The sequence below is a fragment of the Peromyscus leucopus genome, chromosome 12 (genome assembly GCF_004664715.2).
Source record: "Peromyscus leucopus breed LL Stock chromosome 12, UCI_PerLeu_2.1, whole genome shotgun sequence".
Taxonomy (NCBI): Eukaryota; Metazoa; Chordata; class Mammalia; order Rodentia; family Cricetidae; genus Peromyscus; species Peromyscus leucopus.
The window spans coordinates 59,726,692-59,753,877 of NC_051073.1; the positions used below are offsets into that span (position 1 = coordinate 59,726,692).

At 41.6% G+C, this 27,186-nt stretch overlaps 3 protein-coding genes across 3 annotated transcripts in view; 1 reads left to right on the top strand and 2 right to left on the bottom strand.

Annotated features, from left to right (window-relative positions):
* Fam162a (family with sequence similarity 162 member A) overlaps positions 1-6,240 on the top strand; it is a 28,202-nt gene extending 21,962 nt beyond the window's left edge. The window contains exons 4-5 of the mRNA XM_028862642.2: positions 3,185-3,293; positions 5,981-6,240. Coding sequence (XP_028718475.1) covers positions 3,185-3,293; positions 5,981-6,073 — 202 coding nt within the window. The 3' untranslated portion in view covers positions 6,074-6,240. The remainder of the gene's footprint in view (positions 1-3,184; positions 3,294-5,980) is intronic.
* Positions 6,241-7,091: 851 nt separating this feature from the next.
* Wdr5b (WD repeat domain 5B) lies at positions 7,092-10,814 on the bottom strand. Its single transcript, XM_028862641.2, has one exon. It carries the CDS (start codon positions 10,356-10,358, stop codon positions 9,372-9,374), a length of 987 nt encoding a protein of 328 aa, XP_028718474.1. The 5' UTR covers positions 10,359-10,814; the 3' UTR covers positions 7,092-9,371.
* A 7,320-nt stretch (positions 10,815-18,134) lies between these two features.
* Kpna1 (karyopherin subunit alpha 1) overlaps positions 18,135-27,186 on the bottom strand; it is a 67,686-nt gene continuing 58,634 nt past the window's right edge. The window contains exons 11-14 of the mRNA XM_028862652.2: positions 26,494-26,619; positions 24,402-24,529; positions 20,727-20,905; positions 18,135-20,445 (exon numbers count right to left, since the gene is read on the bottom strand). Of these exons, the coding sequence (XP_028718485.1) occupies positions 20,258-20,445; positions 20,727-20,905; positions 24,402-24,529; positions 26,494-26,619 (621 nt within the window). The 3' untranslated portion in view covers positions 18,135-20,257. The remainder of the gene's footprint in view (positions 20,446-20,726; positions 20,906-24,401; positions 24,530-26,493; positions 26,620-27,186) is intronic.

A 27,186-nucleotide genomic window follows, 5' to 3' on the forward strand; every position in this document is an offset into this window, starting at 1 on the left:
CAAAGGCAGGCGATCTCTGAGTTCAAGGCCAGCCTGATCTACAGAGTGAGTTCCAGGACAGCCAGAGCCACACAGAGAAACCTGGTCTTGAAACTGCCCCACCTCCCGACCCTAAAGAGGTGAGAGCTCCTAGGAGCTCTTCGGAGATCCTGAGAGTCCTCATTTTCAGCTCTTTTGCTCCCATCTGTAGATGTAACGGTTTTATTCAATAAGAAACACAGAGCCAAATGCAGAGTTAAAAGCCCAAAAAGGTCAGAGCAGTAGCTAAGAACTGAGACTAAAGCCCTTTCTTACCCTTCGCTGCCGCTGCCGTCCTTCCCCTCAGCAAGAGACCTACTTCCTGTCTATCTTTTTATTGACTTTCTGTTCTGCCTTCTCATTGGCTCTAAACCCAACCACATGACCTCCTCATCACTGCCTGTCTATACAGACCTCCAGGTCTCTATGGTTGTTATTGAGATTAAAGGCGTGCGTCTCCATGCTGGCTCTATCCTTGAACACACAGAGATCTGCCTGTCATGTGATCGGGATTAAGGGTGTGTGCCGCCGCCGCCGCCGCCGCCGCCGCCACCCGGCTTCTGCTATGGCTTGCTATTAGCTCTGACCCCAAGACAACTTTATTTATTAACATACAAATAAAATCATTTTTCAGCACAAATATCACCATACCCGTCCTCACACACACTTCAACGGGATGTTCTACCTCCATAAACCTCTCACTCCTCACACGCTCTCACCTCAGATGTCCCGGGTAACCAGGAGGGGCTTTCTTCCTCCCCTGCCTCCTTGGAATCTAGACTTTTTCAGAATTTCTAATGATATGTGCAGGTTCTCTAAACCAGGGTTTTGCAACCTTAGCTAGCACTGTTGACACTTGGGGCTGGACTCTTTTGGGTTTTGTGAACTGGCGTGTGTACTGAAGGATTTAACAACATCCCTGGCCTCTACCCTCTAGATGCCAGCAGTACTCTTTCCAAGAGTGTCCCCAGGCATTGTCACATGTCCCTGGGGCAAACCTATCTCAGGTGGAAGCAGTGTTCAGTGTCACGCTAAGGACCCTGACTGGCCAGTGTGTTGTCGAGAAATGAAACTCTCTCCCCTGTGGACATCCTCCTCCTCCTCAGAGTAAGGGACGTCACAAAAGTTCCCTGTCAGCAAGAAACTATTCCTGGGCCTCCTGGCCCTGGTCTCAAGTCGCAGATGGAAAGGACCTGGGTTCAAGCAGCTCATCTTTTCCAGGTAGACAGGATGCATCTGCTTCCTGCTCTTAGAGCCCTGCTGCGCTTGCTAACTGAATCAGAGAGCACATTGTCACCCCCAAAACATCTCAGTGGGAAACCTCAGTCCTTAACCCACGTGACGTTCTCATTCCAACCACCACACAATTTAAAAATGGTTTGGTTTTCTGTTGTTTTTTATTTATTTCTTTATTTTGGGATTGTTTGTTTGTTTGTTTTTGTGGCTAGTGGGATCTCCGATGATTTTAGTCAAGTGGTTAAGCACCTCACCATCTTTAGAAATTGTTCCTGGTTTACAGTCCCGCAGACCCGGCTTTAGTGCCCAGAGAGCTCCATGTACAACCTGCCTCCCAAGCTCCAGCTCTCACATCACACTGTATGTGTGTTCAGGGTCCTTCTCCTGCCTGGACCTCCTCCATGGCAGCCTTTGAAAGCCATTGCTCTTGCTGATGTTCAGTGTTACATGTGCTAAGTATCGGGGGAGGAAGGAGAAAGCATTCCAATCCCAGTACATAGAGAGAGTCACTTCCTGTGCACACCTGCTGGGGAGACCCCACTTGGACTCCATGTGTCCTGTCTTGCTCTTCTGGGTACCACAGTAGAACCACAACCCACTGCCTTCCTATGGAGCCTTCTCGCTCACTTAATTTTAATGACATTTATTCATTTAGTGTCCTGGGGTGGTGCTCATAACACGGCATCTGTGTAGAAGTCAAACAACTTACAGAAGTGTCTTTTACCATACAGGCCCTGGGAATTGAACTCAGGTCATTAGTCTTGGCTGCAAGCACCTTTACCTCCTGAGCCATCTTGTATAGCCAGCCTTCTCTTTAGACTCTTGCACATTATGCCTATTTGCTTCTACCTGGGAAATTGTCTATCAAGGCATGTGGGTCATCAGTCAGTGGACAGCTTAGAAAAACTGCATTCTAGGTACTTGCCAAAAAGCACAGGCTCCAGTCCCCTGTCACTCAGTTCTAGCACAACCTGCATGACAAGATTACCATTAAAAGACCATTGTTTAAGGATTATTTCACTGGCTGAGGCAATCTCAAATCTATTCCTGGTTCAAGACAGAGCAAAAAGCTAGATTGGGGCTGGAGAAAAATACAAATTTACGTGCATTATCTGAAATAAAGCCTTTTGTTTGTTTGAGACAAGGCCTCTCTCTATAGCTCCGGTTGTCCTGGAATTTGCTGTGGAACAGGTTGGCCTCGAACTCACAAAGATCCTCCTGCCTCTGCTTAGGTTAAGGGCCTGTGCCACTATTTCCAGCAAACATAAGTTTTGTTATGAAATACATTTTTAGATGAGTTAATAAAAATCGAAAAACTTTGAATTAGTAACATAGTTTCTAACCCCCCACCCCCCATAAAAAAATCAGAGTAATCAGGACTGCAGAGATGACTTGGTAGTCAAGGGCACTGGCTGCTCTTCCAGAGAATGGAGGCCCAGTTCTCAGAACCCACATGTGATGTGAAGCCTTCTGGATCCTCAGAGATCCAAATCCAACACTCTCTTCTGGCCTCAGACTCAGCCACAAGGTACACAGGCAAACTGCTCATGTGCCTAAAGTTTAAAAATTACAGAGAAAACTGGATTACACAAGGAATATTAACTCTTCCATGTCTGTCAGAGAGAAAACAAAACTTTTCTCTCTGAACTATATTTTTGTTATAAATTGTACTAATAGCAGGACTTGAGAGGAGAAGAATGAGTTCCAGGCCAGCCTGGGCTATAAAATAAGAAAGGCCCTGTCTCCAAAAACAAAAACAAAGAGTTGTGAACTTGGCCCACCCTCCCCAAGGTGCTATGAGGTCCCTAGGTCCTAGCTGCTTGGTGTTTACAGATATCACTCTACGTTGAAGTTGCGATGCCTAGAACATTCTGTCCTGCTCCAGGCTCAGAGCAAAAAGGGTTAATCATGTTTTTTATTCTATTCTTAGGTTTGAGATGCTTGATGCTGCCAAGAACAAGATCCGGGTGAAGGTCAGCTATTTAATGATTGCCCTGACAGTGGCAGGATGCATCTACATGGTCATTGAGGGCAAGAAGGTAAGAGCCGGCTCCTCTCTGCCTCTGAATGCTCTCCCCAAAGACAAGGAGAGCAGTGATTGGCTCCACCATCTGGTCTGAGAAGGGGAAGGTCTAAGAGGAAGCCACTTCGTATCAATTTACTGACTGATGCTTACTGCATGCCAAGCTCTTCTGAGTGGTGACCTCATTTGCACCTCACAACAGCTTTGCTAGGTAGATGCTACCATGAGATGAGGAGACCGTAGCTTAGGAAGCTTCAGCAGTGGGCTGGTGAGGGGCTCAGTGTAGGCACTTGTGACAGGCCTGATGACATGAGTTTAATCTCTGCATCCCACAAGATGGAAGGAGAGAATCAGCTCCTGAGAACTGTCCTGGAACGTCCACATGTCCTCCGTAGCACATGTGTGCCTGCACACACACTAAATAATAAAACAATAGTTTGTTGTTGTGTTGTTTTGTTTTTTGAGACAGGGTTTCTCTGTGTAACAGTCCTGACTATCCTGGAACTCACTTTGTAGACCAGACTGGCCTCAAACTCACAGAGATCCACCTGCCTCTGCCTCGAAAGTTTTGGGATTAAAGTCATGCACCACCACCATCTGGCAAAGCAATAATTCTTAAAGTAAGTTTTGGCAGCTTGTCCTGAGCTGTCCATCTCCCTAGTGACAGAAGTAATTTGAACCCTAGATGTACTTGAGGTAGGAGTAAACTTGCTCCCCAGTACTGCATGTTTGTTATGCAGCAGCACCTGTTAAACTCACTGGATGTGAGAGCCTGACAGAGAGGCTTTCTCATCACCATGCTTTGTAACGAGGGAACAGATGCACCATGCATTTTCCAAAACTCACCTAGTAAGTGGAGAGATAAAAAACTTAGATTAAAAAAAATTGAAAGGACTGGAGAGATGGCTCAGGTTAAGAGCACTGACTGTTCTTCCAAAGGTCCTGAGTTCAATTCCTAGCAACCACATGGTAGCTCACAACCATCTAAAATTAGACCTGATGCCCTCTTCTGTCATGCAGGCAGAATACTATATACGTAATAAATAAATATTTTTTTTAAAAAAATCGAAAGAAAAACAAAACTTTAGATCTGATTTTTCATGTTACCAAATGACCTATTAAACTATCTTGTTATTAAGTAAGTTACTTTGGGGGCTGGGGAGATGGCTCAGTGGTTAGGACCACTTGCTGCTCCTACAGGGGACCCGGGTTTCAGTTCCCAGCACCCACATGGCAGCTCACAACCATCTGTAACCCCAGTTCCAGGGGATCTGTCTGGTACCTTCTTCTGGCTTTCACAGGTACCAGGCACACATGTGGTTATATGTGCGTACATGCAGGCAAATATTTATACCCATAAAATAAAAATAAGTAAAATCTAAAGTGTGTGTGTGTGTGCGCACACGTGCGCTTCTAAATTCAAGAGCACACCTTAAGTATCATGTCTAAATCTGTGTCATAGTTGTCACATACAGATATTGTTTAACTGTTACATAATTTAAAAGATTCTTAAGCTGGGAGATGATGGCGCACACCTTTGATCCCAGCACTCAGGAGGTACAGGCAGGTGGATCTCTGAGTTCGAGGCCAGTCTGGTTCCAGGACAGCCAGGGCTACACAGAGAAACCCTGTCTAGAAAAAAAAAAAAAAAGATTCTTCTATGGACGTGCTTGTCAACTGCTCTTCCCATCCTGGGCAGCTCCAGAGTGAGAAGGAAGTGACCGCTGGCTCGCAGTGCCTTGCAGTCACCTAAGAATCCGAGCCGCTTCAGTCCGGCCTCACAGGAGCACAAAGGGGCAAGTGTGCTGACCTGAGTGAAGTTCTCTTGGAACTGAGCCCGCCTACTTCACTTTTCCTGTCTCGCCATTTGACCTCTCATTCATAATTCTCAGATTGAAACCTTCAGAAGCCTGGGGAAGAGACGTGTGGATTTCTAGACTTCTGGGAAGTACTTAGTAAAAAATCTCCAGAAGCAAGTAATTCCCCTAGGATGGTGTGTGCTAGAATGAAAACCATTAGAAGAGAGGACTTAGCTCCCATCATGCTTTGTCCTTGTCATTGGCATTCTTTTCCCTTCTTTTTCCTCCTCCCATCAAATTCTTCACATGTGAAATAACATGGGTGTCAGAAAATCCCAGGTTCTGTGGCTGCAAGATTCACGGACTTGTCAGAAAAACTGGTCTGATTATATTAGCTTCATAGAAATTAACAGTCCACACTGAAGGAAGCCAGAGAGTGGAGGGGTGCTTCCCTGCTGCCATTTGCTTTGAAAGGGTGGAGTTTGGAGATAGATCATTCTAGAAGTCATCAGGGGTAATATTTTGGTAAAGCCTGGGATTCCCAAAGCTGAATGTTTTTGTTAAAAGAGAAGGAGGGTACTAGAAAGTACACATAGAAGTTAGGGGAGGAAAAGTAAAAGCGAGATGGAGAGGGAATGGTGTTTTTCATTATAAAGAAGAGTGAACGATGCCAGGAAAAGGCAGGATTTGGAAAAAGAGGTCATAAAGGCAGAGCCATGTACTTCTCTCCTGGGATGGGTTGGACTCTCGAGTCAGAGAGAATAGAAGGTGTGTGAGGACACTGCTGTGCCCAGCGTCCAGGCACTAATGGGTTCTGGCCATGTTAGCCTGCTGTTTTCAGCACCAGGGCAGCACATCCTCCCCAGCCTGCCATCATCAGCTCTTCAATTCTGGTTCCTTTTAGGCTGCGAAAAGACACGAGTCCTTAACAAGCTTGAACCTAGAAAGGAAAGCCCGTCTGAGAGAGGAAGCAGCTATGAAGGCCAAAACAGAGTAGAAGTATTTGTGCTGGATTTGGAAAACCTGGGAAAAAGGCTGTGATAACAAGCCTGCATCGGGAAGAACGTGATACGAGTCACACTTTGCAGACATACGCTTTGCACAGATTTATTCCACTTCCCTATTTCTGCTGTAGAGGAACAAATAAATTTTCTTAAAGAATGACTTGTGTTTTGTTGCTTTGATCCAAGTAAAACAGCCTCCCCACTTTCCTGAGAAAGTGAAAAAGAGGCTCCTAATTTCAAATTTAATACTAGCTCTCTTTGGAGCATCAGGTACCCCACCTAACTTCTACTCACATACCAAAGTTGACGTATCTGAGGCCCAAAGAGTGTGGGTCTTCTCTGTTCTTTATATGTCTGAAGGGACAATTGGACTAGATGCATGTTGGGAAGCCAGCCTTTGGGAAGACTGGCTCCCCAGAGACTCGAAAGCAGCCAGACCACACACTGCATTTATTGTCTGGCATGCCAGTAGGCAGAGGCATTTAGACGAGCCTTTGAGAAAGAATGCCCTGGCACAGTCATGAGAGTAGGCTGGCCAAGAGTTACGAGGTGTTTCTCATACATCATGGAATTGCTGGGAGCCAGCTGCCACCTCCTAGTTCATGGTTTGGCGTCCAGCTAGCCCCTTTCCTACTTCTGGGGAATTAAATTTTGTACTTATGAAAATATCATCCCATTCTTGTTTGTTAATGTTTCATTAGTCTTCTTTACGCTACCACGGTGTCTAGTATTTAGGTGGTTTCTGCTATAAACATTTCAGTGACTCTCACATGCCTCCGTCATGCTAACAGATGACAGGTCATTATAGCCACCCAACACACTACTTCTCAGAGTTAATGGTTGTGGTTTTAAAAGTACTATGTGCCACTGTCCGGGAACTTAATGAGCTATATTAGCAATGGAATGCTGCCAATAGCTTCATGATCTAATAATCATGGTCTTGATGCTATCTGTCTATACACTGTATTTTTTTATTTATTTATTTTTCACTTTAGGTATCAGATGCTTTGGTTTTTGTCACTTGTGAATTTATTATCAAAAAACACTGTTTCTTGTACATTTTTAGAAAACTGATTTTCCTAAGTATTTTGGGACCCCCCCCTCCAAGCCCATATTTTAAGTATTGGTAAATTCTGGTGTAGAACATCCTTAGGGAACCTTCCTTCATATAGCAATGACATTTTCATTATACATTTCATTCATATTGAAGAGCAGTGAGAAGTCTATCTTAAAGCCTGTGATAAAGATACCCCACCAATTTATGCAATAATTTTTACTGTGTGTCATTCTCTATTCAGTAACATACTGTGACTATTTCTTTATGGGTCTAAACTCTTTAATAATTTTTTTCAATTATTTTTATCTTGTCTCTGTGTTGGGGGATCTATATCCATGCCACAGAATGAATATTGGAATCCAAGAACAACCTGCAGGAATGTGTTCTCTCCTACTCAGGTCCCAGGGGTGGATCATGGGTCATCAGGATTAGCAGCAAGTTTTTCCACCCACTGATCCATCATCACACGCACCCAAATTTAAATGTCTTGGTCAGAATTTCAATTATGCCCCTAACTGATCTTGCATCTTCCAATGTAATCAAATACACCAGCATCTTGACAGTCATACCCTACAAGTAATTCTAATATATTTCTCAGAACTTGTCAGGAAGATAAAATATTGCCCATGTTGCTTTCAGTTAAAGTACTGTAGTATTTTTTTTTTCTTAATCTCAGGGTTTTCATCTGCATGTTTTTCTATATTTTCTCTATAAGCCCTGTGTGGATACAGTAAATATATAGGTCCGAGATGTTGGTGCTATAGAGATTAGCATAGCTGCCTTTCACTTAGTATGTGGAGCTACTGTAAACTATTTCTTAGTCAATTTTATAGTCTGGAGAATTTATTACTAAAATTTATTGACAAAAAGTAAGGAATGAAATTATGGTATCATTCATTGTCTGGTAAATATCAAGTCCTCTAGAAAAAGCCAAGACTACAGAGACAAAACTTAAAGCCTGATCTTAGTGTTTATTGTCTAAAAAATACATGGCCCATGAAGTCACCTCAACTGCAAGTTGATAACTGTAAACTTTGAGCTTTATAAGAAACTGTAAAGGGGATGGAGAGATGACTCAGAGGTTAAGAGCACTGACTGTTCTTCCAGAGGTCCTGAGTTCAATTCCCAGCACCCACATGGTGGCTCACAACCATCTATCTGTAATGAGATCTGGCTCCCTCTTCTGTGTACATAGTAGTAATAATAAATAAATCTTTTAAAAAAATTTAAAAAAAAAGAAACTGTAAAAAGGAGGGGGGAAAAGCTACCTCAGCTGCTCACTGAGGTGGCAGGCAGGCAACCATGGTATTTATAAGGTGATGCCTGAGTTGAATGATGATGTTGGGTAGGAGTTAGGAGGTCTAATACTGAAGAGTGGTCACAATCTTGACATGTAATTTGCCTATCACAAAATGGTACAATCTAACCAAGTACTTAAGGAGACTTTTTTCAGTTAAAAGTTTAAGATGCCAAGGAGGCAGAGGTAGGTGGATCTGTGAGTTTGAGACCAGCCTGGTTTACAAGACAGCCAGGCCTACAGGGCTACAGAGCAAGACCCTTTCTCAAAAACAATGTAAGATTCTGGGCCTGCAAGATGGCTCGGTTAACAAAAGGTCCTGTTGAGAAAGCCTGGCCTGAGTTCACTACCTGGAGCCCACAGTGGAAGGAGACTCAACTCCTGAGAGTCGTCCTCTGCCCCCACAACACATGCCTAAGTGTTAAGATTTGTAGAATGAACCTGACTACGACTTATTGTCCCCAACTTGACAGACTAATTTGGCAACTTGATGTCCCATCATGTAGAATAACACCAAAAATATCCAAGTGACATGTAAGACATCGCCAATCCTCTCATTTCCTCCCTAAACTCATGCCGCTGTCCTTAATGACTTCCCAAACCAGAAACTACAAGTCTCTCTTCCCCACAGTCATCCTGCTCTGTCAACCTTCTAAACATTCCAAATACCCTCCCCGCTGGGAAAGCTGTGGAAAGAAAAAGAATGAGATGCTGTCCAGGCATGGACACATGAGACTGCCAACAGGTCTCAAGATTTAAGAATCAGAAGCCGCAGGTTCTAGACTTGCCTTTACAGTGGTCTCATCTCACAAAAGAAACTCAAACTCATACAATCAAAGACAATTTGGAAAGAACTACAAAACCACGCTGAGCTTCAGAGAAGTCATCCTTTCTGTCTTGTTTCTAATTCAGCTTGACTCCTCGATTGCCAGAGACTTCAGCAGTCACTCCTCCACAGTTTAATTGTTCTGTCATTTTCTAATGCGGCTGATGCAATGATGTTTTCTGTAGGGTGACAAGCCGCAGAGATCACAACATCTGTGTGACCTTGCAACTTCTGTATAATCTCTTTAGTGTGAAGGTTCCAGATGTAAACCATGTTGTCCTCCGAGCCGGACACAATCCACTTCCCACCAGTAACAGAGAAACTGGCGAATATGCAGTATTTCTCATTCTTATGGCCAGTGTACATCTTCAGACATCTGCCTCTGCTGTAATCCCACAGTTTCAGAGTACTGTCCAGAGTTGCAGTGAGAATATATTTACCATTTGGAGAAAATTTTACAAAGGACACAGGAGGGTTACCCTCATCAGCAATTGTTTTTAAACACTGGCCTGAGGCGGCATCCCAGATTCTACAAAGACCATCATAGCTCCCCGATACTATCAAGGACCCACTGCAATTAAAATGTACGGCCGAAATAGGGTCCGAATGGGCAGACAGAGTCTTGAGGCACTTTCCTGTTTTCACCTCCCATATTTTCACACTCTCATCAAAAGATCCCGAAACGATGAGGTTGGATGCTGGGTTGAAATTACAGCAGAAAACGAAATCACTGTGTCCCTTCAATGTTTTCAAACATTTTCCAGATCTTACATCCCATAACTTTAGAGTCTTGTCGTCTGAGGCAGAAACGAGATGACTAGAATCTGAAGACCAGGCAACATCTGATATTTCCAGATTATGACCATGGAGTGTTTTCTTACATTTCCCATCATATGCTCCCCAAATTATAATTAGTGCATCAGCAGCAGAACTTGCTAGCCATTCTCCATTAGGACTAAATTTAACTGATGATACGGCCGCCGAGTGCCCCGCAAGAGTCAGTCTGACAGCATAGTTGGGTTTCTGAGGCTCTTCCTCGCGCTGCGTAGCAGAGAGGGCCGACTGTGCTCCCTCTGCTGGCGGATGCTCGGTCGCCATAGCTTGGGCTCTACAGTTTGCGCAGGCGTCCTGCCTCGAATCTTGCAGAAAATGAAACCTGCCTTTCGAAGGCGCACGGTTTTGACTGTAACATGGGTTCGTCTTTAGGTTCGGCACAGAATCAGCAGCGAAGTTTGGACCACTCGCCTCTCGCTTTCTTCGGTCGAGTCCGAGATCACAGTGGTTCTGACATCGGTACTCTTGCTGGGTGAGGTTAAAGGACTAGGCCGTCCCTCGGGGGTTAGGGGGCTGCACAGAAAGTCCTCTTCCCCGCCCTCCCCAGATCCAAAATACCTGAGAACCACGAGCAACTGAGGACGCCACACTAAACAGGATTTGAGAGGCTCAAGAGCCGGGGACGCTCCACAGCGAAGGTCCACATCCACCAATGAGACCTGCTGGGCGGCGCCTGCGCTGAAGGAGGCCAGCGTTTGCTTCCGGTCCTCCCGGACCCTGCAAACTGACGCTCAGCCAGGCTTTTCCCTGTGAAAGGCTAGGGCGTAGGAAGGGGCGCGGCCCTTGGACATTTAAGGAAGAGTGTGCACATAGCTGGTCTCTGCCCCCCGCCTTCCTCCAATGCTGAATGTGGCGGCTACAAGATCTGCTTACTGTGGCTAGGGGGACTGGAGCAGATCGAATGCACAGATCGCAAAACGAGTGGATTAAAATTCTCTTATAGACGTTTAGGGAACATTAAGATCCACATCACCACCTCCACCAGTCGGTGGTAGCGCACGCCTTTAATCCCAGTACGAGGGAGTCAGAGGTAGATGGATCTCTGTTGAGTTCAGGCCAGCCTACTCCTCTACAGAATGAGTTCCAGGCCAGCCAAGGCTATACAGTGAAGCCGTCTCGAAAAAAAACAAAACAAACGAAAAAACAAGGTTATGATGAGAGAAATCAGCAAACCTTTGGTTTTTAGTCCGGATAGTTTAGGCTTCTGTAGAAAATAGATGAGGTAAGGTTCTTGAGGTTGAAAAAAAGGACAGGTTGGTGGGAAGGTTTTTCGGAGCTCTGTCTTGTTAGTAAGACAAAATTACCTGCCCCTTCCCTCTTTAGCGCTATGGAAACATTTTGTTTCGGTGCATCGTGTGTTTTTACTGGTGCTTTGTAATACACTCTCATAGTACAACCTGGAAAGGAACCCTTGCTCCACTACCCAAGTGTTGGGGCTACAGGAATGGAGTGCATCACTCCCATTCGTGAGGGGGCAGAGACCAAGGTGTTAAGGTAGGATTTCACTGTAATCCAGACTAGCCTAGAATTTAAAGCAACCAAGTTGCCTCAGCTTTGAAAGTACTGGGATTACAGGGTTGCCACCACTCCTGACTGCCTATCTTAGTCTGGTTTCACCTTAATGTAGGTGCTGGGAATCCCACCTCCCTTCTGCCCTTTGGTTTTTCAAGACAGGGTTTTTGTGCACAGCCCTGGTTATCCCGGAAATCTCTGTAGACCAGGCCAGCCTTGAACTCAGGAATCTACCTGCCTCTGCCTCTCAAGCGCTGGGATTAAAAGGCTTGCACCTCCATTAGTAGGTGGTGTTGGGGAACTTCATTCTCTGGAATAGCAGCACATTTTCTTACCCGCTGAATTCCCTTATATTGTGTATATTGTGCGGGGCTATGGGTGGTTCAGAAGCCACCTTGTGAGTTGTCCTCATGACTGCCAGGCATGGTGAAAGGCAGGTCTGAAAGGCAGGTCTCTTTATCCACTGAACCAGGTGCTTTCTTTGAGACAGCTTCTCATTCTGCAGCCCAGACTTGAACTCGTGTCAATTTCAACCCAGACTTGTCAGTGCTAGGATGAACAGGGATGAGCCACCGAACCTAACGAAAGTACTTCCTTTCTCCAGTTAGCATGGGTTACAGTGACTTTTTAAAGGTTTTCTCTGCATATATGTGTGCATTGTCAGAAGAGGGCATCCGATTATCGTGGAACTAGAGTCAGATAGTTGTGAGCTGCATTTGGGTGCTGGGAATCCAATCCAGATCCTCTGAAGAGCGGCCAGTGCAGTGGTTCTCAACCTCTTAACATACTTCATGTTGTGGTGACCCCCAACCAATTATTTCATTGACACTTCATAACTGTAAATTTGCTGTTATGAATCAATGTAAATACCTGACGTGCAACCCCTGTGAAAGAGTCGTTTGAACCCCATAGGGGTCATGATCCACGAAAACCACTTAGCCATCTTAAGCCTCAACTACTGTGATTTGTGATACATGGTGGTGGTGGTCAGAAACCATATTATCAAAACTTTTCATTTTTATTAACTCATGTAAAAGGAAACTGCATAACAAATTTAGGTTATTTCAAGTAAATATGTATTCTTCTAATAACTAGGAAGCCAAAAGGAAAAGATGGGTATAACCTAAGAGCTAAGAGACGGTGGTGCTGGATGTTTAGCCCACTACACACACATCACAAGCAAGAGGGATAAAAGACGTACAGATTTGATCATTAAGACACGGCTTTTACTTTGAAGAGTAAAACACTTCTTGACGTGTAGGATACCTTGTTTATAAATAGCATCAAGGACTTATGGAAAGAAAAGGCTCGGAATAGACCACTAACCATTACTCATGTTCAAGTATTAACAAGTTGCCCTAACAAATAACTAGGATTTGCTTAGCTCTTTGAGGAGTGGGCTTTGGTGACAGTGTTCACCAACAGGGAATAGTAAACCAAAGGTAGTAGCAATCAGAGTGGGACCTTGAGTTCCTACGGCAGGGTCATGCCTATCCTTTTATAGCAAACTACCCTTCTCAAATGACAAGGTGACCTCTACGTTTTAAGTTTTGTTCACTGCAGAAATCAAACAGTTCCTCTAAATTGTTGCAAGTCTCCAATTTATAGCACAAAGGCTGATGTCCCTGCTCTTCATTACTTTTTAAATAGAAAACGTGCCAGACTTACCCATGGCCTTGGGAAGAAACCTCAATTCTGTGTGAACTGTTTAAACTGGCCTCTTTAAAGCAGCTCTTCAGACCACAAACCCAATTCCTACGCCTCTACCTAATCAGGAAAACTTATTCATACTAAATAGGACATTTGCCATGAACATTAGCTAAAACCAGACATTTTTTAAAGCTGAGGATGGCACAATTAGGGTGTCGATTGACCCATACATTTAAAAGTATCATCTTCAGCAACTCAGTAATCACTGGTGACCTCTTCCCATGACACATCATAATCACATTACCCTGGTAAAAATCCATGCTGTCCAGGCCACGCCCAGGTCCTGTACTACTTTGCCCCCACCACTGGTCTTCTGGGTTTTCATTTTCTCCTTACCTATAGCCTGGATGATGGTTCAAAAGGCAGTGACCATTAGAGTCCCTCTTCTGCATTCCACTTGCTTCCCTGGACTAAGGGCATATGGATAAAGATATGTAAAGCACAACTTTATTCTCTGCAAAAACATTGCAATCACACAGGAGCCTTTAGAGTTCACAATTTTTCCAATGTGGGGGAAACTGGTGCCTGCCCATAATTCCAGCACTCTGGCAGTGGAAGCAGAAAGGCCACTTCGAAGTTATCCTTGGCTATAAAAGCAGTTTAAAGGCAGCCTGGGCTTCAAGAGACCCTATCTAAAAATACTGCCCCACATACACCCCCCAAATGTAGGTGAGGTATGGGCAAAAATCAAGCTTGTAGTAAATCTGTACAATCAGCAATTGTGTACTGTAAACAACAGCTTGCATGAACTGAAGCTATTTTGATTAAATTTTCACAAAAATGCCAGACCAGCACATCTCAAAAGGAAAGTGCAAACAAATAAACTAAAGAAATATACTTCGTATTCATTTGTCACATAAGCCTGGACAAAGAAAACATTCTCCTGCAATACACAGTACATGAAAATGGAAACTCTCGGCCGGGCGGTGGTGGCGCACGCCTTTAATCCCAGCACTCGGGAGGCAGAGCCAGGCGGATCTCTGTGAGTTCGAGGCCAGCCTGGGCTACCAAGTGAGCTCCAGGAAAGGCGCAAAACTACACAGAGAAACCCTGTCTCGAAAAACCAAAAAAAAAAAAAAAAAAAAAAAAAAAAAAAGAAAGAAAGAAAGAAAATGGAAAGTCTCAACAGCCTCACCGCCTGCTTCCATATCAGTTGGATATATTAACAAAACTTTTTAAAATTGTTTAACTTCATTTTATGTACATTGGTGTGAAGATATCAGGCCCCCTAGAATTGGAGTTACAGAATTGTGAGCTGCCATGTGGTTACTGGGAATTGAACTCAGGTCCTCTGGAAGAACAGCCAGTGCTGTTAACCACTGAGCCATCTCTTCAGCCCAACAAACTTTTAAAACTTTAAAATATGCCAGAATAGACTGATATGTTATCTGCTATATCAAATACACTAGGGTATGTATTAGCCTACAAAATAAGCCCCACAGCTTTTCTTTCTCTTGTTTTGATGCCACAGGCTTCTGCTTTGGCATTGTTTCTTTTTGTAAATTTCAGGTCCTTTTATGTATCCTCAAATGAGACAGTTTACATTGAAACAACTGCTTTAAGAGTTATCAGTTCTGATTTCAGCCAACTGTGTGAAAGAATTCCTCTGAATTTTCCTTTGCAATCAAGCACCCAGTACTATCACAGATGTATATTCCTCATACATTATTTATTGAAAATTTACTATATGCAAAGTATTCATCCATGGCCCGGCAGAGTGCATTTAAATACAAAGAATCAATAGTCATTCCAAATCAAGTGTAGGAACACTCTTGAGAAAGGGCACATGATGGCCAAAACAACTTGAGGTAGGAAATGTCCAACAAGTGAAATAAAGGGAGATGTCTACAGGAAAATATACTTTTAAGTAATAGTAGGCTGAGCTAACGTTACACCCATGGTGCTGACTATAAGAGTAATTATTCTGCAACCCCAAACTTTTCCCTGTCAGTACCCTCCTATATTTTCACTTGAACAAAAAAATGTTCTATGAATTTAGCCATTATGTTACTAAATTGACAATCAATCATTTGAATTTCTTTTAAACCTCTGTTAGACTTGCCTGGCTATATATAATTTTAGTACTACAGAAAGTGAAAGAAGCTTGGGAACAAGGGAGTCAATTCATCTATATGAATATGTAAATTAACAGCAATTGTGATATATGAGACAGAGCCATTTATAAGTATTGCCGATGAGGAACAGATAGGAAGAATGATCCAATACAGAAGGATTGCCCACCGATGACTATTAAAATCTAGCACAGGACTTCCTAAGCACAGAAATGTTGCATGACCATGAAGAACAGAACTTGCGAAGTTCTCCTTTGGACAGCCACCATCTAAGAATTATGACAACGGAGCAAAGTAATGAATGCATTCAGTCTTGATCTTGCCATACATTGATAACTATCCATCTTAAATAGCAACTAGAGGACTGATTAAAGGAAAGCCCTTAGCCAATTACCTTGTATACAATAGACACTAAATAACATGACTTGTTTTTATCTGATCCAAAGGAAAACAGACATTTCTGACAACTCTTAGCTGAAAAATAGAATTCTTACACCACTAATATTTCTTAATTCTTTCTTACCTCAAGTATCCAGATGATCTTATGTCTAACAGTAATTTAATACTTTGAAAAATTTTAAGGTTTTTTTGTTTGTTTGTTTGTTTTTCAAGACAGGGTTCCTCTGTGTAGCCTTGGCTGTCCCGGAACTTGCTCTGTAGATCACGCTGGCCTCAAACTCAGAGATCCACCTGCTTCTGCCACCCAAGTGATGGGATTAAAGGTGTGTGCGTCGCCGCCACCACCCAGCCAAGATTTGTTATCTGTGTTGAGTGTGCTCACAAGAATGCATGTAAATCACATGTACACCAGAAGAGGGCTCTGAATTCAAACTACTGTCCTGTTTAAGAGAAGTACCTCTCATAACAGAAGATTTAACAGAAGAGCCATCTCTCCAGCTCTAGCAATTTAATATTTTAAAAATGTTAAATATAAGCCAGGTGGCAGCGCAGGTCTTTAATCACAGCATTTGGGAGGCAGAGGCAAGTGGATCTCTGAGTTCAAGGCCAGCTTGGTCTACAAAGTGAATTCTAGGACTGTTGCACAAAGAAACCCTGTCTCAAAAAAACAAAAACAAAAAAGTTAAGTATCTACTTTATTAAACATTATTCTAATGTCTTAGTACTCATTCTTATAACCTGTCATTTCCTAACAATAAAGAATATTATAGAGCATCAATATATTATATATATTATAGTCAACATATTACACTTAGTCACATCTGATCTCCAATTACTTTTAACTAATTTTGGATGATGGGAAAAGGTAACCCAAAATATTTCCCAACCATGCAGATAAGACAATCTGTTTACTTCAAACAGAAGGAAATGGTCCTACTAATTTAGAGATGTCAAAATGAAACTGCAAATGAGATAATTTTCGAATGTAGGAGGTAGCACACAGTTATGTATGTATCCTGAAAGGAAGCAATACCCTTCTCAAAAAGCAACCCCTTTTCCTTATTGTACATTACTCAACAGAATTTCCAACTTAAGTAAAAAGCTTTAGCCTCTAAATACAGCTAAAACAGCTTGCTTGTTGGTGTGACAATTTTCACAAAATTAATCAGAGATAAAATAAATCCCAAAAAAAACTGTTTTACAATGCAGCCCCACGTCTTGGGGTCAGACAGCTGAAATGTTTATTTAGCACTACAGAAATCAATCAAAGTTGCCGGTAGGTAGTCATGTACAACAGAGAGTTTGGTTGACAAATTATACTACATATGTTTTCTTAGGCATAATCAGCAGCAACTGGAATAATTCATATTTATTATGGACAGTAAGGCTGAAAAACACCCAGAGTCCAATAGCTTTGTCTGGTACACGGCAGAAACAACCCTAGTGCAACAGTTTCCAGCAGGGGACTATTGATGAGGGCAATAAAAAATGGCTGATTGGTGACAAGAACAAAGTGTGACAGAGAACTATGTCTCCTAATCTTTCTCTTTCTAGCCGGTATCTGTACTTTCTGGGTTATTTCTCCATTCAATTATATCTACCTGTTGGTCCTTTAGGTTCCAAATACCTACATCTCAAATTCTTAGAATGCAACTTTTTTAAACCAAAGTTTTCAGTACACAATACATACTTGAAAAGTCTGAAGGAAGAAGTTTCCTTCCAAGGAAAGGTAAAGAAAACAAAGCCACTTTGCCCTGATCACTATCTAAAAACCATAAGAGGCTTCTTGTGTTATAAATACTAACATGCTTTTGTAGTAACACCTTTCTGATAAAAATATTCAAAAGATTAAACTAAATCAATAAGACTTTGCCAAGTGAAGGACTAAAAACAGGACTTACAAGTACCCCTTAAAATTCCACTTGTATTAAAAAACAAGAAAAGTACTCAGTTCCAGGACATCTGAATTTACTGGGGTTTAACTTTAGCCAACTCCTATCTTTACATTTAATCATTTTACTATAAAAACAAAGCTCAGAATATTTAAGGGTCATGAACTTCTAGGGTCAAGCTTAAGATAAATCTTCTGGTTTAAATAAAACAGATTGCACTAGTTAATGGATCTGACCTCACTGGGTAACCCAAAAATTGCTACAAAAGTTCCAGCTGTATGTTCTTGGTAAGGTGGGGTGACAACTCTGTGTGCTTTGTATTTCTTTTCATTCAAACTCGTTTATACGATGCAAAGGTTTTAACTATCCAATAGAAGGTACATAATTTAAAACATTCTACAGAAATAACGTTACCAGTAATGTACAATTAAAAAAAAAAAACAGCCACAAAAAAGTCAAAGCTAAAAACAAGATTTTTACTATGAATCAGTGCTTCTATTACCCTTCTGAAAGAAGTGATATTTTAATGTGATGTAAAGGCAACATTGAAAGTTCATCTTTAAATTAACCACCTAATTTATCCCTAAAATTACAAAGAAATCAGTCTTGTACAGGTCAAGTTCAGTAAACTAACATGTTCTCTCAGCACAAAGCAGCACTAGAAAACAACAGGACAGATGGGAGTTGACTAGTTTTGTAGTGCCTGCTCCATCAATACAAGACATCAGACAGTATCCATCCCAGAGCACAGACACAATTAAAGACTAGGGCAAGAATGTATCACACTCTTAGCTGATAAATGTCCTTTGTCTCTGCAACTTTCTAGTTTGAATGAAATTAATTTTTCAAAGTAAATCGGGTCATGTAAGTTGGCTGTTTAAATAACATCATGATGAGGTATGAAAGTTCTGAATATCCCTTACATTCAGCAGGATTCACCAGAGATGTGCAATAGCTTGTCAGGGGCAACTCCCAGATAGTTTTTATACTTTGGGGTTACAATGAATTCTAGAAGAGTAGTCTTTTAAAGAGATTTAAAAGGGTATGCTCTGAAACAGACGTGAGCAACTTTTCCTTCAGAATTCATTTTGAACAGAACATCATCAAGAAAAGCTCTTCTCTGATAGTGTGTGTCCCAACATTGAGCCAAGACGGCCAACTAGCACCGAGAAGTCGCATTGAACTCATTTGCAGTTCTCTTGGCAATTAAACTTTTTTTCTTGTTTTTTTTCCCCTTCTAGTCCAAGCACAAATGTGGATCAGTGAACACAGTACTGGAAGCGCCATTTGCAAGTACATTACAGTCATCATTAAATAAGCAGGAGGTGGGCACTGTTTTTACTTGGGGAGGTAGGGTATTAGTAGGAGATGAAATAAAACCAGGGAACACACTGAGGTTATTAGAAAAAGTTCACTGCCCTTTTAGTCTAGAGGTCATATTGAGGAGACTGTTATGCTTTTAAAGATAAGGATGCTGCACTGCAGGATCATGTATGCAGCATGAATACATTAGAATCGAGCTGCACTTGACTAAGGAAAAAAATCCCTAAGTAACATTTAAATACGTGTTATCTGCCAGTCACAAAGAGGAAAAGCACCTAAGGTGAACTCCAATTTACCAGGACCTTGATCAGGACCACAAAGCCTGAGTATCTTTTGTAATGCAGAAACACAGCCTCTAGTCACACTGCTTTAGAAAAAGTGATGGGTTCTGTGTTCTTCTGACTCTTTAATGAATTTTAGAACATGATTTTACTAAGGACTTTTATCTTCATACCAGTGTTAAAACTCAACTACCTCCAAATCCTAAGAGACATAAACCAAAGAGAAGCAGAAGCCATACACATTAATCTGTGCTTCTCTCTTTCTGCTTTAAGGGAATCTGCCAAGCCAGTATCACATTTCAAAGTCAAAGTATTAATTCTTCAGCATTCCTGACAACTAGAAGCACATTCACTGAAGGCTGAAGGTGAGGGAGTGGATGGTTTAATTTTAATATCTGAAGAATGACTCCATTAGAGGAAAGAAAACCATCCCATCTCATAAGGATTAATGCAAATTTGGCTAAAAAAGCCACCCGGTACTCCAAAGGTTGGTTCACTGTGGAAGAACTCGAGAAGAGTACTCTGATGTACACACAAGTCTAAGTATCTCCCTTGTCCAAGCAGTTGTGTAAAATTCAAGATAAAGGTTTTAGTTTTATCTTTTAATGTCATTTTCCCCACTATACGGAATGAGGAAGAGTCCTCTTATTTTCCCCCACAAAAAAGGGAGCCACATTAATATGTGTATATATTCCCATGACTCTAATATAAGTGCGGATCTCCAAAGCTTAGGGATTTTTCCATAAGAGAGTGGGCCGTTCTGTTTACCCCTGTAATAAAAGGGTATTCCACCACAGAGAGCCAGAGGTTTTCCAGATGTGTGTAAGAGAGCAGGTGCGCAAGGCAAGCAAATGAGCGCAAACAGTATTATGGAAAACATTTGAGAAATTAGCTCCATGAGGACTGTGGGCTCCACAAGAGGACTTGACTGGGTAGCCTGGTCTGACACAGGAACAAGAAAGCAGAGGATTGCTTCAAAGCTGGAACCCTTCCATAGGAGCCTCACACTGCTGGAAGATGTACTGCTGCTGGCTAAGGTCAACCTGGGGTGTAATGCTGCTGTCCTCATCTTCGGTCCCAAAGTAATGCTCAATAAGATCAAAAGCCTTTTGATAGATCTCCTGGTTTTCATGGCTCTGCAAGAACTCTATTTTATCCAGACCTAAAATGAAGAATAAAGAATCGTTCTTGAAAATCCGGGTAACTACATTTTCAAATTGACTTCTTTGAAGTAAACATTCTCACTTACCTATCTTGTACTACAGTCATACAGAAATGATCACGATTACATCTGAACGCTAATATTATAAATCAATGTCTTAGCAACAATTCTGTAACAGTCCCTTTATCACCTGTGCTCTATCACCACTATATTCACGTCTTTAGATGACTACGTCTACTTCTAACTCTCAACCAGAAGCTGCGCCAATCAAAGTATCTCACCATATGCTTCTTCAATCAAAGCACAGTAAGGGTTAATGCCTGAGCCGTTCCTTTTGGCTTCTTGTTCTCCAAGCCTCAGGATGTTCTCCAAGCCATTGAGGGCAACCTGCACAATCTTTGAGTCCATGACAGTGAGGAGATCACAGAGGGGCTTGATACAACCCAGTTCTACTAGGTACCTAAATCAACAAAAAGCACAATTTAGTCATACAAAAAACTTAACTGTTAACATTTCTATCAAGCTGTGAGGTATCATCAAGCTTGTAGAAATAAGAATAAACTGTCAACTATGGCACTTTAGGGAGGAAAGAGTTTATTTGGTTTACACATCCCAATTACAGTCCATTACTGAGGAAACCAAGGCAGGAACTCAAGAAGGACAACTGGTCTGTTGTTCATCAACCTTTCTTTTTTCTTTTTTGGAGTGTTTTTGTTGTTGTTGTTTTGATTTTTGAGCAGCTACCTTTCTTATACTACCTCCCAGGACTACAGTAGGCTGGACCCTCGCCCATCAATCATTAACCTGGAAAATGCCACCCAGGCTCGCCTACAGACCAACACAATGGAGGCCTGTTCTCAGCTAGCTTAGGTCAGGCTGACAGAGAAACTAACTAGCACAACAGGAGTGGTGACACACTTTAATCTCAGAATTAGGAGGCTGAGGCAGGTCTACCTGTGAGGCCATACTGGTCTACATATGGAGTTCTAGGCCAGCCAAGGCTACACAGTGCCTCAAAATATAACAATTTTATTTCATTGATTGACTGATTGGAGGTATATATGTCATGGTCTGCATGTCGAAGACAGACTAAGTCTGTGAGAGCTGGCTCTTGCACAAAGTAAGTGCCAAGAACTGATCATAAGGCTTGGCAGCAAATGCCTTTACCTGTTCAGCCATCTTGCCAGCTCCAACTAAAGAGTACCAAGTAAAGTACAAAACAAAACAAAAACCACCACCACAACAAAAACACAACAAATTGCATTATCTAGTAATATCCTCCTGCCCATCTTCATAATTTTTGTACTGGGAAAAGAAACAGGAATTCTTCCCACTTGTATGAGTGACTCATCAAAATAGTAATGTTTTGTTTTTCCTTCTTTCTTTTGGTTTTTTTGAGGCAAGATTTCTCTGGCTGTCCTTGAACCCTCCAACCAGGTGGCCTCAAAACTCAGAGATCTGTAAAGGCGTGCACCACCACTGCCCAGCTTTTTTCCTCATTTTTCACATGGGAGGTATTCCAAGAAGCATGTTTTACATGTATATGGGTACACATAAGGGATGGGGACATATATGTGTCCAGTGAAGGTGGAGGTACAAAGCTGATGTTAGGAATATCCTTCATGATTCTTCCACATTATTCAATCAAAGCAGGTGCCTCAAAGCAACACACAGAGCCTACTGATGTGGAAGTCTCACTAGCAAGCATGCCCAGGGGATGAACTCTGCCTTCTAAGGCTGAAACAGCAGCTGGACCACCAGACTTATTTAGCACTTACTTGGTGCAGAACAAGGGCTTTAACCACTAAGCCATCTTTCTCACCCCAAATAGGACATAGAGTTTTGATAAGATAATGTCATCATTATTTCTATATGTAGTCACACTTCTCAAATACAAATTGTGTGAACTAAGAATGAAACACATCGAAGGACTCTATAGCTATTATTTTCTTTTAATTACAGCAAGATTTAACATGTGATCCAGATTAAGTATAATGGATGAGATATAGACTACTGTGTCATAGTCACACCAGTTATTCATGCACTCCCCTATCATTTTATTCTCTCAAGTTGTATATGGAAAAATGAGATAACTGATGTAGCTGAAACTTGTGTTTGTGGAACTTGGTACTAGCCTTTATTTTCTTTCTACACTACTTTAAACTTAAAATACATAGATAAATCTCTAGAAATGAGAGAGAACACTTAAAATTATAACATCATGAGGCAAAGTGAAAAATCACTGCTGATGACATGAAGATTAAGAAAATCAAAATCACTGGGTGGTGGTGGCACACACCTTTAATCCCAGCACTGGCAGAGCCTGGCAGATCTCTGCAAGTTCAAGGCCAGCCTGGTCTACAGAGCAAGATCCAGGACAGGCACCAAAGCTACACAAAGAAACCCTGTCTTGAAAAACCAAAAAGAAAATCAAAATCCATTCTTGATTATTTAAAAAAAAAAAAAAAAACTTCACAGCAAACCAAGGATAGAGGGAATTCGATAAAGAGCCTTAACAAGAACTATTCAGCTAACATCACACTTAAGAACAAAGATAAAGATTAAGGAAGGGGTACTTTCTAACTATACTACTCTATTGCACGTTACAAGTAATTCCAAACAGTATTTTTTTAAAAGAAACAAAACATACATAGACAGGTATGGAAGCAAACTCTATTTCATTGTTTTGTGGGGGGGGGGGTGAAGGTGCGGGGGAGGTGGAGTTGACTACGACAAAAAACAAAAAACGAAGCTGGCCCAAACCAGCCTGGATAGTAAGTAAAAAGAGTCTATAAAAAGCTAATACACAAATTTAATCTTTATATTACAGTAATGACCATAATATCACTATGGTAGCATTAGAAAGCAGTATAAATCTGTTGGGGTACACACTGAATCCCAAAACTCTAGAGGTAAAGAAAGGCAGCTCCTTGAGTTCTAGGCCAGCTTGATCTACAGAGCAAGTTCCAGGACAGCCAGGGTTACACAGAAAAACTGTCTTAAAAAAGTAAAGAAACAAGACAAAAAATTGAATATGAGAGGCTACACAGATGGCTCAGCAGTTAATGATGCTGCTCTTCCAGAGGACCCAAGTACTATTCCCAACACCCACATCAGGCAGCTCACAACTGCCTGTAACTCCAGCTCTTGGGAATACAAAGGCCTCTTCTGGCCTCCATCAACATGAGGCGCGCGCGCGCGCACACACACACACACACACACACACACACACACACACACACAAATAAAAATAAATCTTTTTTAAAAACTGAAAGGGAGAGAGGGAAGACAAGTTTTAAAAACTCAATGTAGCCCTGCAGAAATGGCTCCGCAGTTAAGAGCACTTGCTACTCTTATAGAGGACCTGAGTTTATTTTGTATCACCCATGTCAGGCAGCTCATGACCACCTCTAACTCCAGTTCTCAGATCTGATTTGTCTAGCCTTCCAGGCACTTGCATTAACACACATAGCCACACTCTTACACATATGAATTAGAATATTTTTTAAAATAAAACTTAAAAGAATAAATGTACTTCTGAGTCTAATTAGAACACTGAAAACAATTTCCCAAAGGGTCAGACTTAATTGTTCATAGTCAAGAAGTTCAATTCTTTTTTTTTTTTTTAAAGATTTATTTATTTATTATGCATAGTGTTCTGTCTGCACATATGCCTATAGGCCAGAAGAGGGCACCAGATCTCATTACAGATGGTTGTGAGCCACCATGTGGTTGCTGGGAATTGAACTCAGGACCTCTGGAAGAACAGCCAGTGCTCTTAACCTCTGAGTCATCTCTCCAGCCCCAAGAAGAAGTTCAATTCTTAATGAATAAGATTATCAATCTTTTTTTTTTAAGGTTATATATTGGGGGCGGAAGTGCTGGGGCGGGGGGGGGGGGGGGAGGTTAAACCTGTTTTCCTTTAATTTGCAAGACACTTCCTGGGTAACACTTACTTGATCTGCTCAGCTGACCCTCCAGAAGTTGCATTTGTGATGGCCCAAGCAGCTTCTTTCCTTGTCCGGAACTCAGCAGTTTGCAATATACTAATGAGAGCTGGGAACATGTTAGCATCTATCACAGTCTGAAATTGAAGACAAAGTTGAAAGGACAAGGAAGTTACACTCTTTTAAAACTATTACTGACAGTCATTATAACTTGCTTTGTTTCAGTTGGTTTTTGAGACCAGGTCTCACTAATTAGCTGTGATTAGCCTGGAACTTGCTATGTAGACCAGGCTGGCCCCCAGAGTTCCATTTGTCTCTGTCTCCCAAATGCTGGGATTAAAAACATAACTTTTGAACTAACTTGACAAATGATGTTTGTTTTCCCTATTACCATTTTTTTATTTTATTCATTATTATTGTGTATGTGTGAATGCATAGGCACAGCATTGATTTTCTCCTTCTACCATGGGTTCTGAGGATCAAATCCAGGTCTTTTGGTTCGCTCTGCAATGTTCTCACCTGCTGAGCCATCCCTCAAACCCTGTCATCTCCTCAAGAGGCTTATACTTAGCACCAAGGATGGTACTCTTATGATGTCTGCGGTCTTAAGTCTCATCAGGGCAGAAGAGATGTTTAGTGGAGAAAAGCTCTTGCCACACAAGACAGACAAAGAGTTATAATTCCTATAAGCCACTGGAAATGTCAGACATGGTGGCAAGCTCAAAATCAAAGTCACAGCATGGGCCTACTTGAATATGACACAAACAGACATACAATAAATAAATAAAGGTGAAATATACTGGATGCCCTGGGCCAGGAAATGATGCATGCTTTTAATCACAATACTCGAGAGGGAGAGTCAGACAGAGCTCTGCGCATGTGATGCTAACCTAATCTACATGGTGAGCTTCAGTTCAGCCAGGCTACACACTAAGACCCTGTCTCAAAAACCCCAATGTTTTAATGGCATACTTTTACATTTCACTTACATATTATCACTAGCCTTTCTCATATACTTTCATGCTTAAAACTGGCCCAGAAACTTAACATACGTTAGTATAATTTCCTCTATCAAAAAAAAAAAAAATGAGTAATTCTGCAAAAGGTTATATTTAAAGAAAAGAGACCCTCCCTGGTGGTATACATATTTAATCCTGGCACTCGGGAGGTAAAAAAGACCGATCTCTGTAAGTTCTAAGGACAGCCTGGTCTAAACAGTAAGTTCCAGGCCAGCTGGGGTTACAAAATGAGACCCAGTCTCAAACAACAAAAGGCCTTCAACAGTCGATGAAAAACTTATACAATCTAACACATGATTTCACTGGAAAATACAGAAGTAAAGCCAACCTATTTAGCATACAGTCCATTCAAACATTTTGAAAACCCAGAGACTTTTTTTAGATTTTTGACAAAAATCACCAAACTTTAAAGGTAAAGAGAAAAAAATGCATGGTCTATGCATCAAAAAACTAACATTACAAGAAAGAAAATTGGGGTTGGGGATTTAGCTCAGTGGGAGAGCGCTTGCCTAGCAAGCACAAGGCCCTGGGTTCAGTCCCCAGCTCCAAAAAGAAAGAAAAAGAAACAAAGGAAATTGAGACTGAAAGAGTGGAAGTTAATAGTTTTACAAGAACGAGGAAAACTGTATTTTAAAGTCTTTTTTTTTTTTTTTTTTTTTTTTTTTTCGAGACAGGTTTCTCTGTGTAGCTTTGCGCCTTTCTGAGCTCACTTGGTAGCCAGCTGGCCTCGAACTCACAGAGATCCGCCTGGCTCTGCCTCCGAGTGCTGGATTAAAGGCGTGCGCCACCAACGCCCGGCTTGTATTTTAAAGTCTTAAACCAAAACAACTTCACTCATCATTAAAAGGGTAGATAAGGGGCCGGAGAGATGGCTCAGCTGTTGACTGCTCTTTCAGAGGATCTAGGTTCTCTTCCCAGCACACACAGATGGCTCACAACTGCCTTTAACTCCAGTTCAGGAGATCCAAGGGCAACACATGCACAGGACATACATACAGTTAAACAGACACACACACATAAATAAAATCTGTTGAAAATGTAGCTCACATACAGGGATAAAAAAGCAGGTACTATGGCATTACCTGGATCTGTGCCCTATTTCCAGCTGTAATATTAGATATTGTCCAACATGCTTCCTTTTTGATAGATTCCTTTGGGCTACTCAGCAAATGTAATAAACTCTGAAGAGCTGAGCAATTCAAAATTACCTGAAAGGGGGGGAAAAAGGTTTTTAAGTTTTATTTATGGCATAGTTCCAAATATCATTTTGTTTTGGATTATTGTTGGTTTTTGTTTGTTAAGGCAAGGTCTTATGTAGCATAGGCTGGCCTCAATGCATACTAGATGATGAGCTTGAAATCCTGGATCTTCCTATGTCCACCTCCCAAGGGTTATAAGTAAATCTTTAATGCAACAAACATTTTTATCTCGTAAAACAAACACAGAAAAACCCTGTCTCAAAAAACAAAACAAACAAAAAGTTAAAATAAACTTATTTTACTACAAATGTAGGAGGACAAAAGAACTCTAGAATTAAAAAAATAACTTTATATACACCATGTTTTTAAATTGTATTTATTCATGGGAAGCACATATGTGTGTAGGCTTGAGCATGCTACAGTACACATGGAGGTTAGAGAAAAAATTTGCAGGAGCTGGTTCTCTCCTTCCATCATGTGTCCTAGGAATCAGACTCAGGCCATCAGGCTTTGAGGCAAGTGCCATTACCATTTGAGCCAAAGTACTAGTTCATTAAAAAATATTTAATGCTAGTC

Coding starts and splice junctions, on each gene's coding strand:
- Wdr5b (XM_028862641.2), bottom strand. CDS start 10,358: ATGGCGACCGAGCATCCGCCAGCAGAGGGAGCACAGTCGGCCCTCTCT.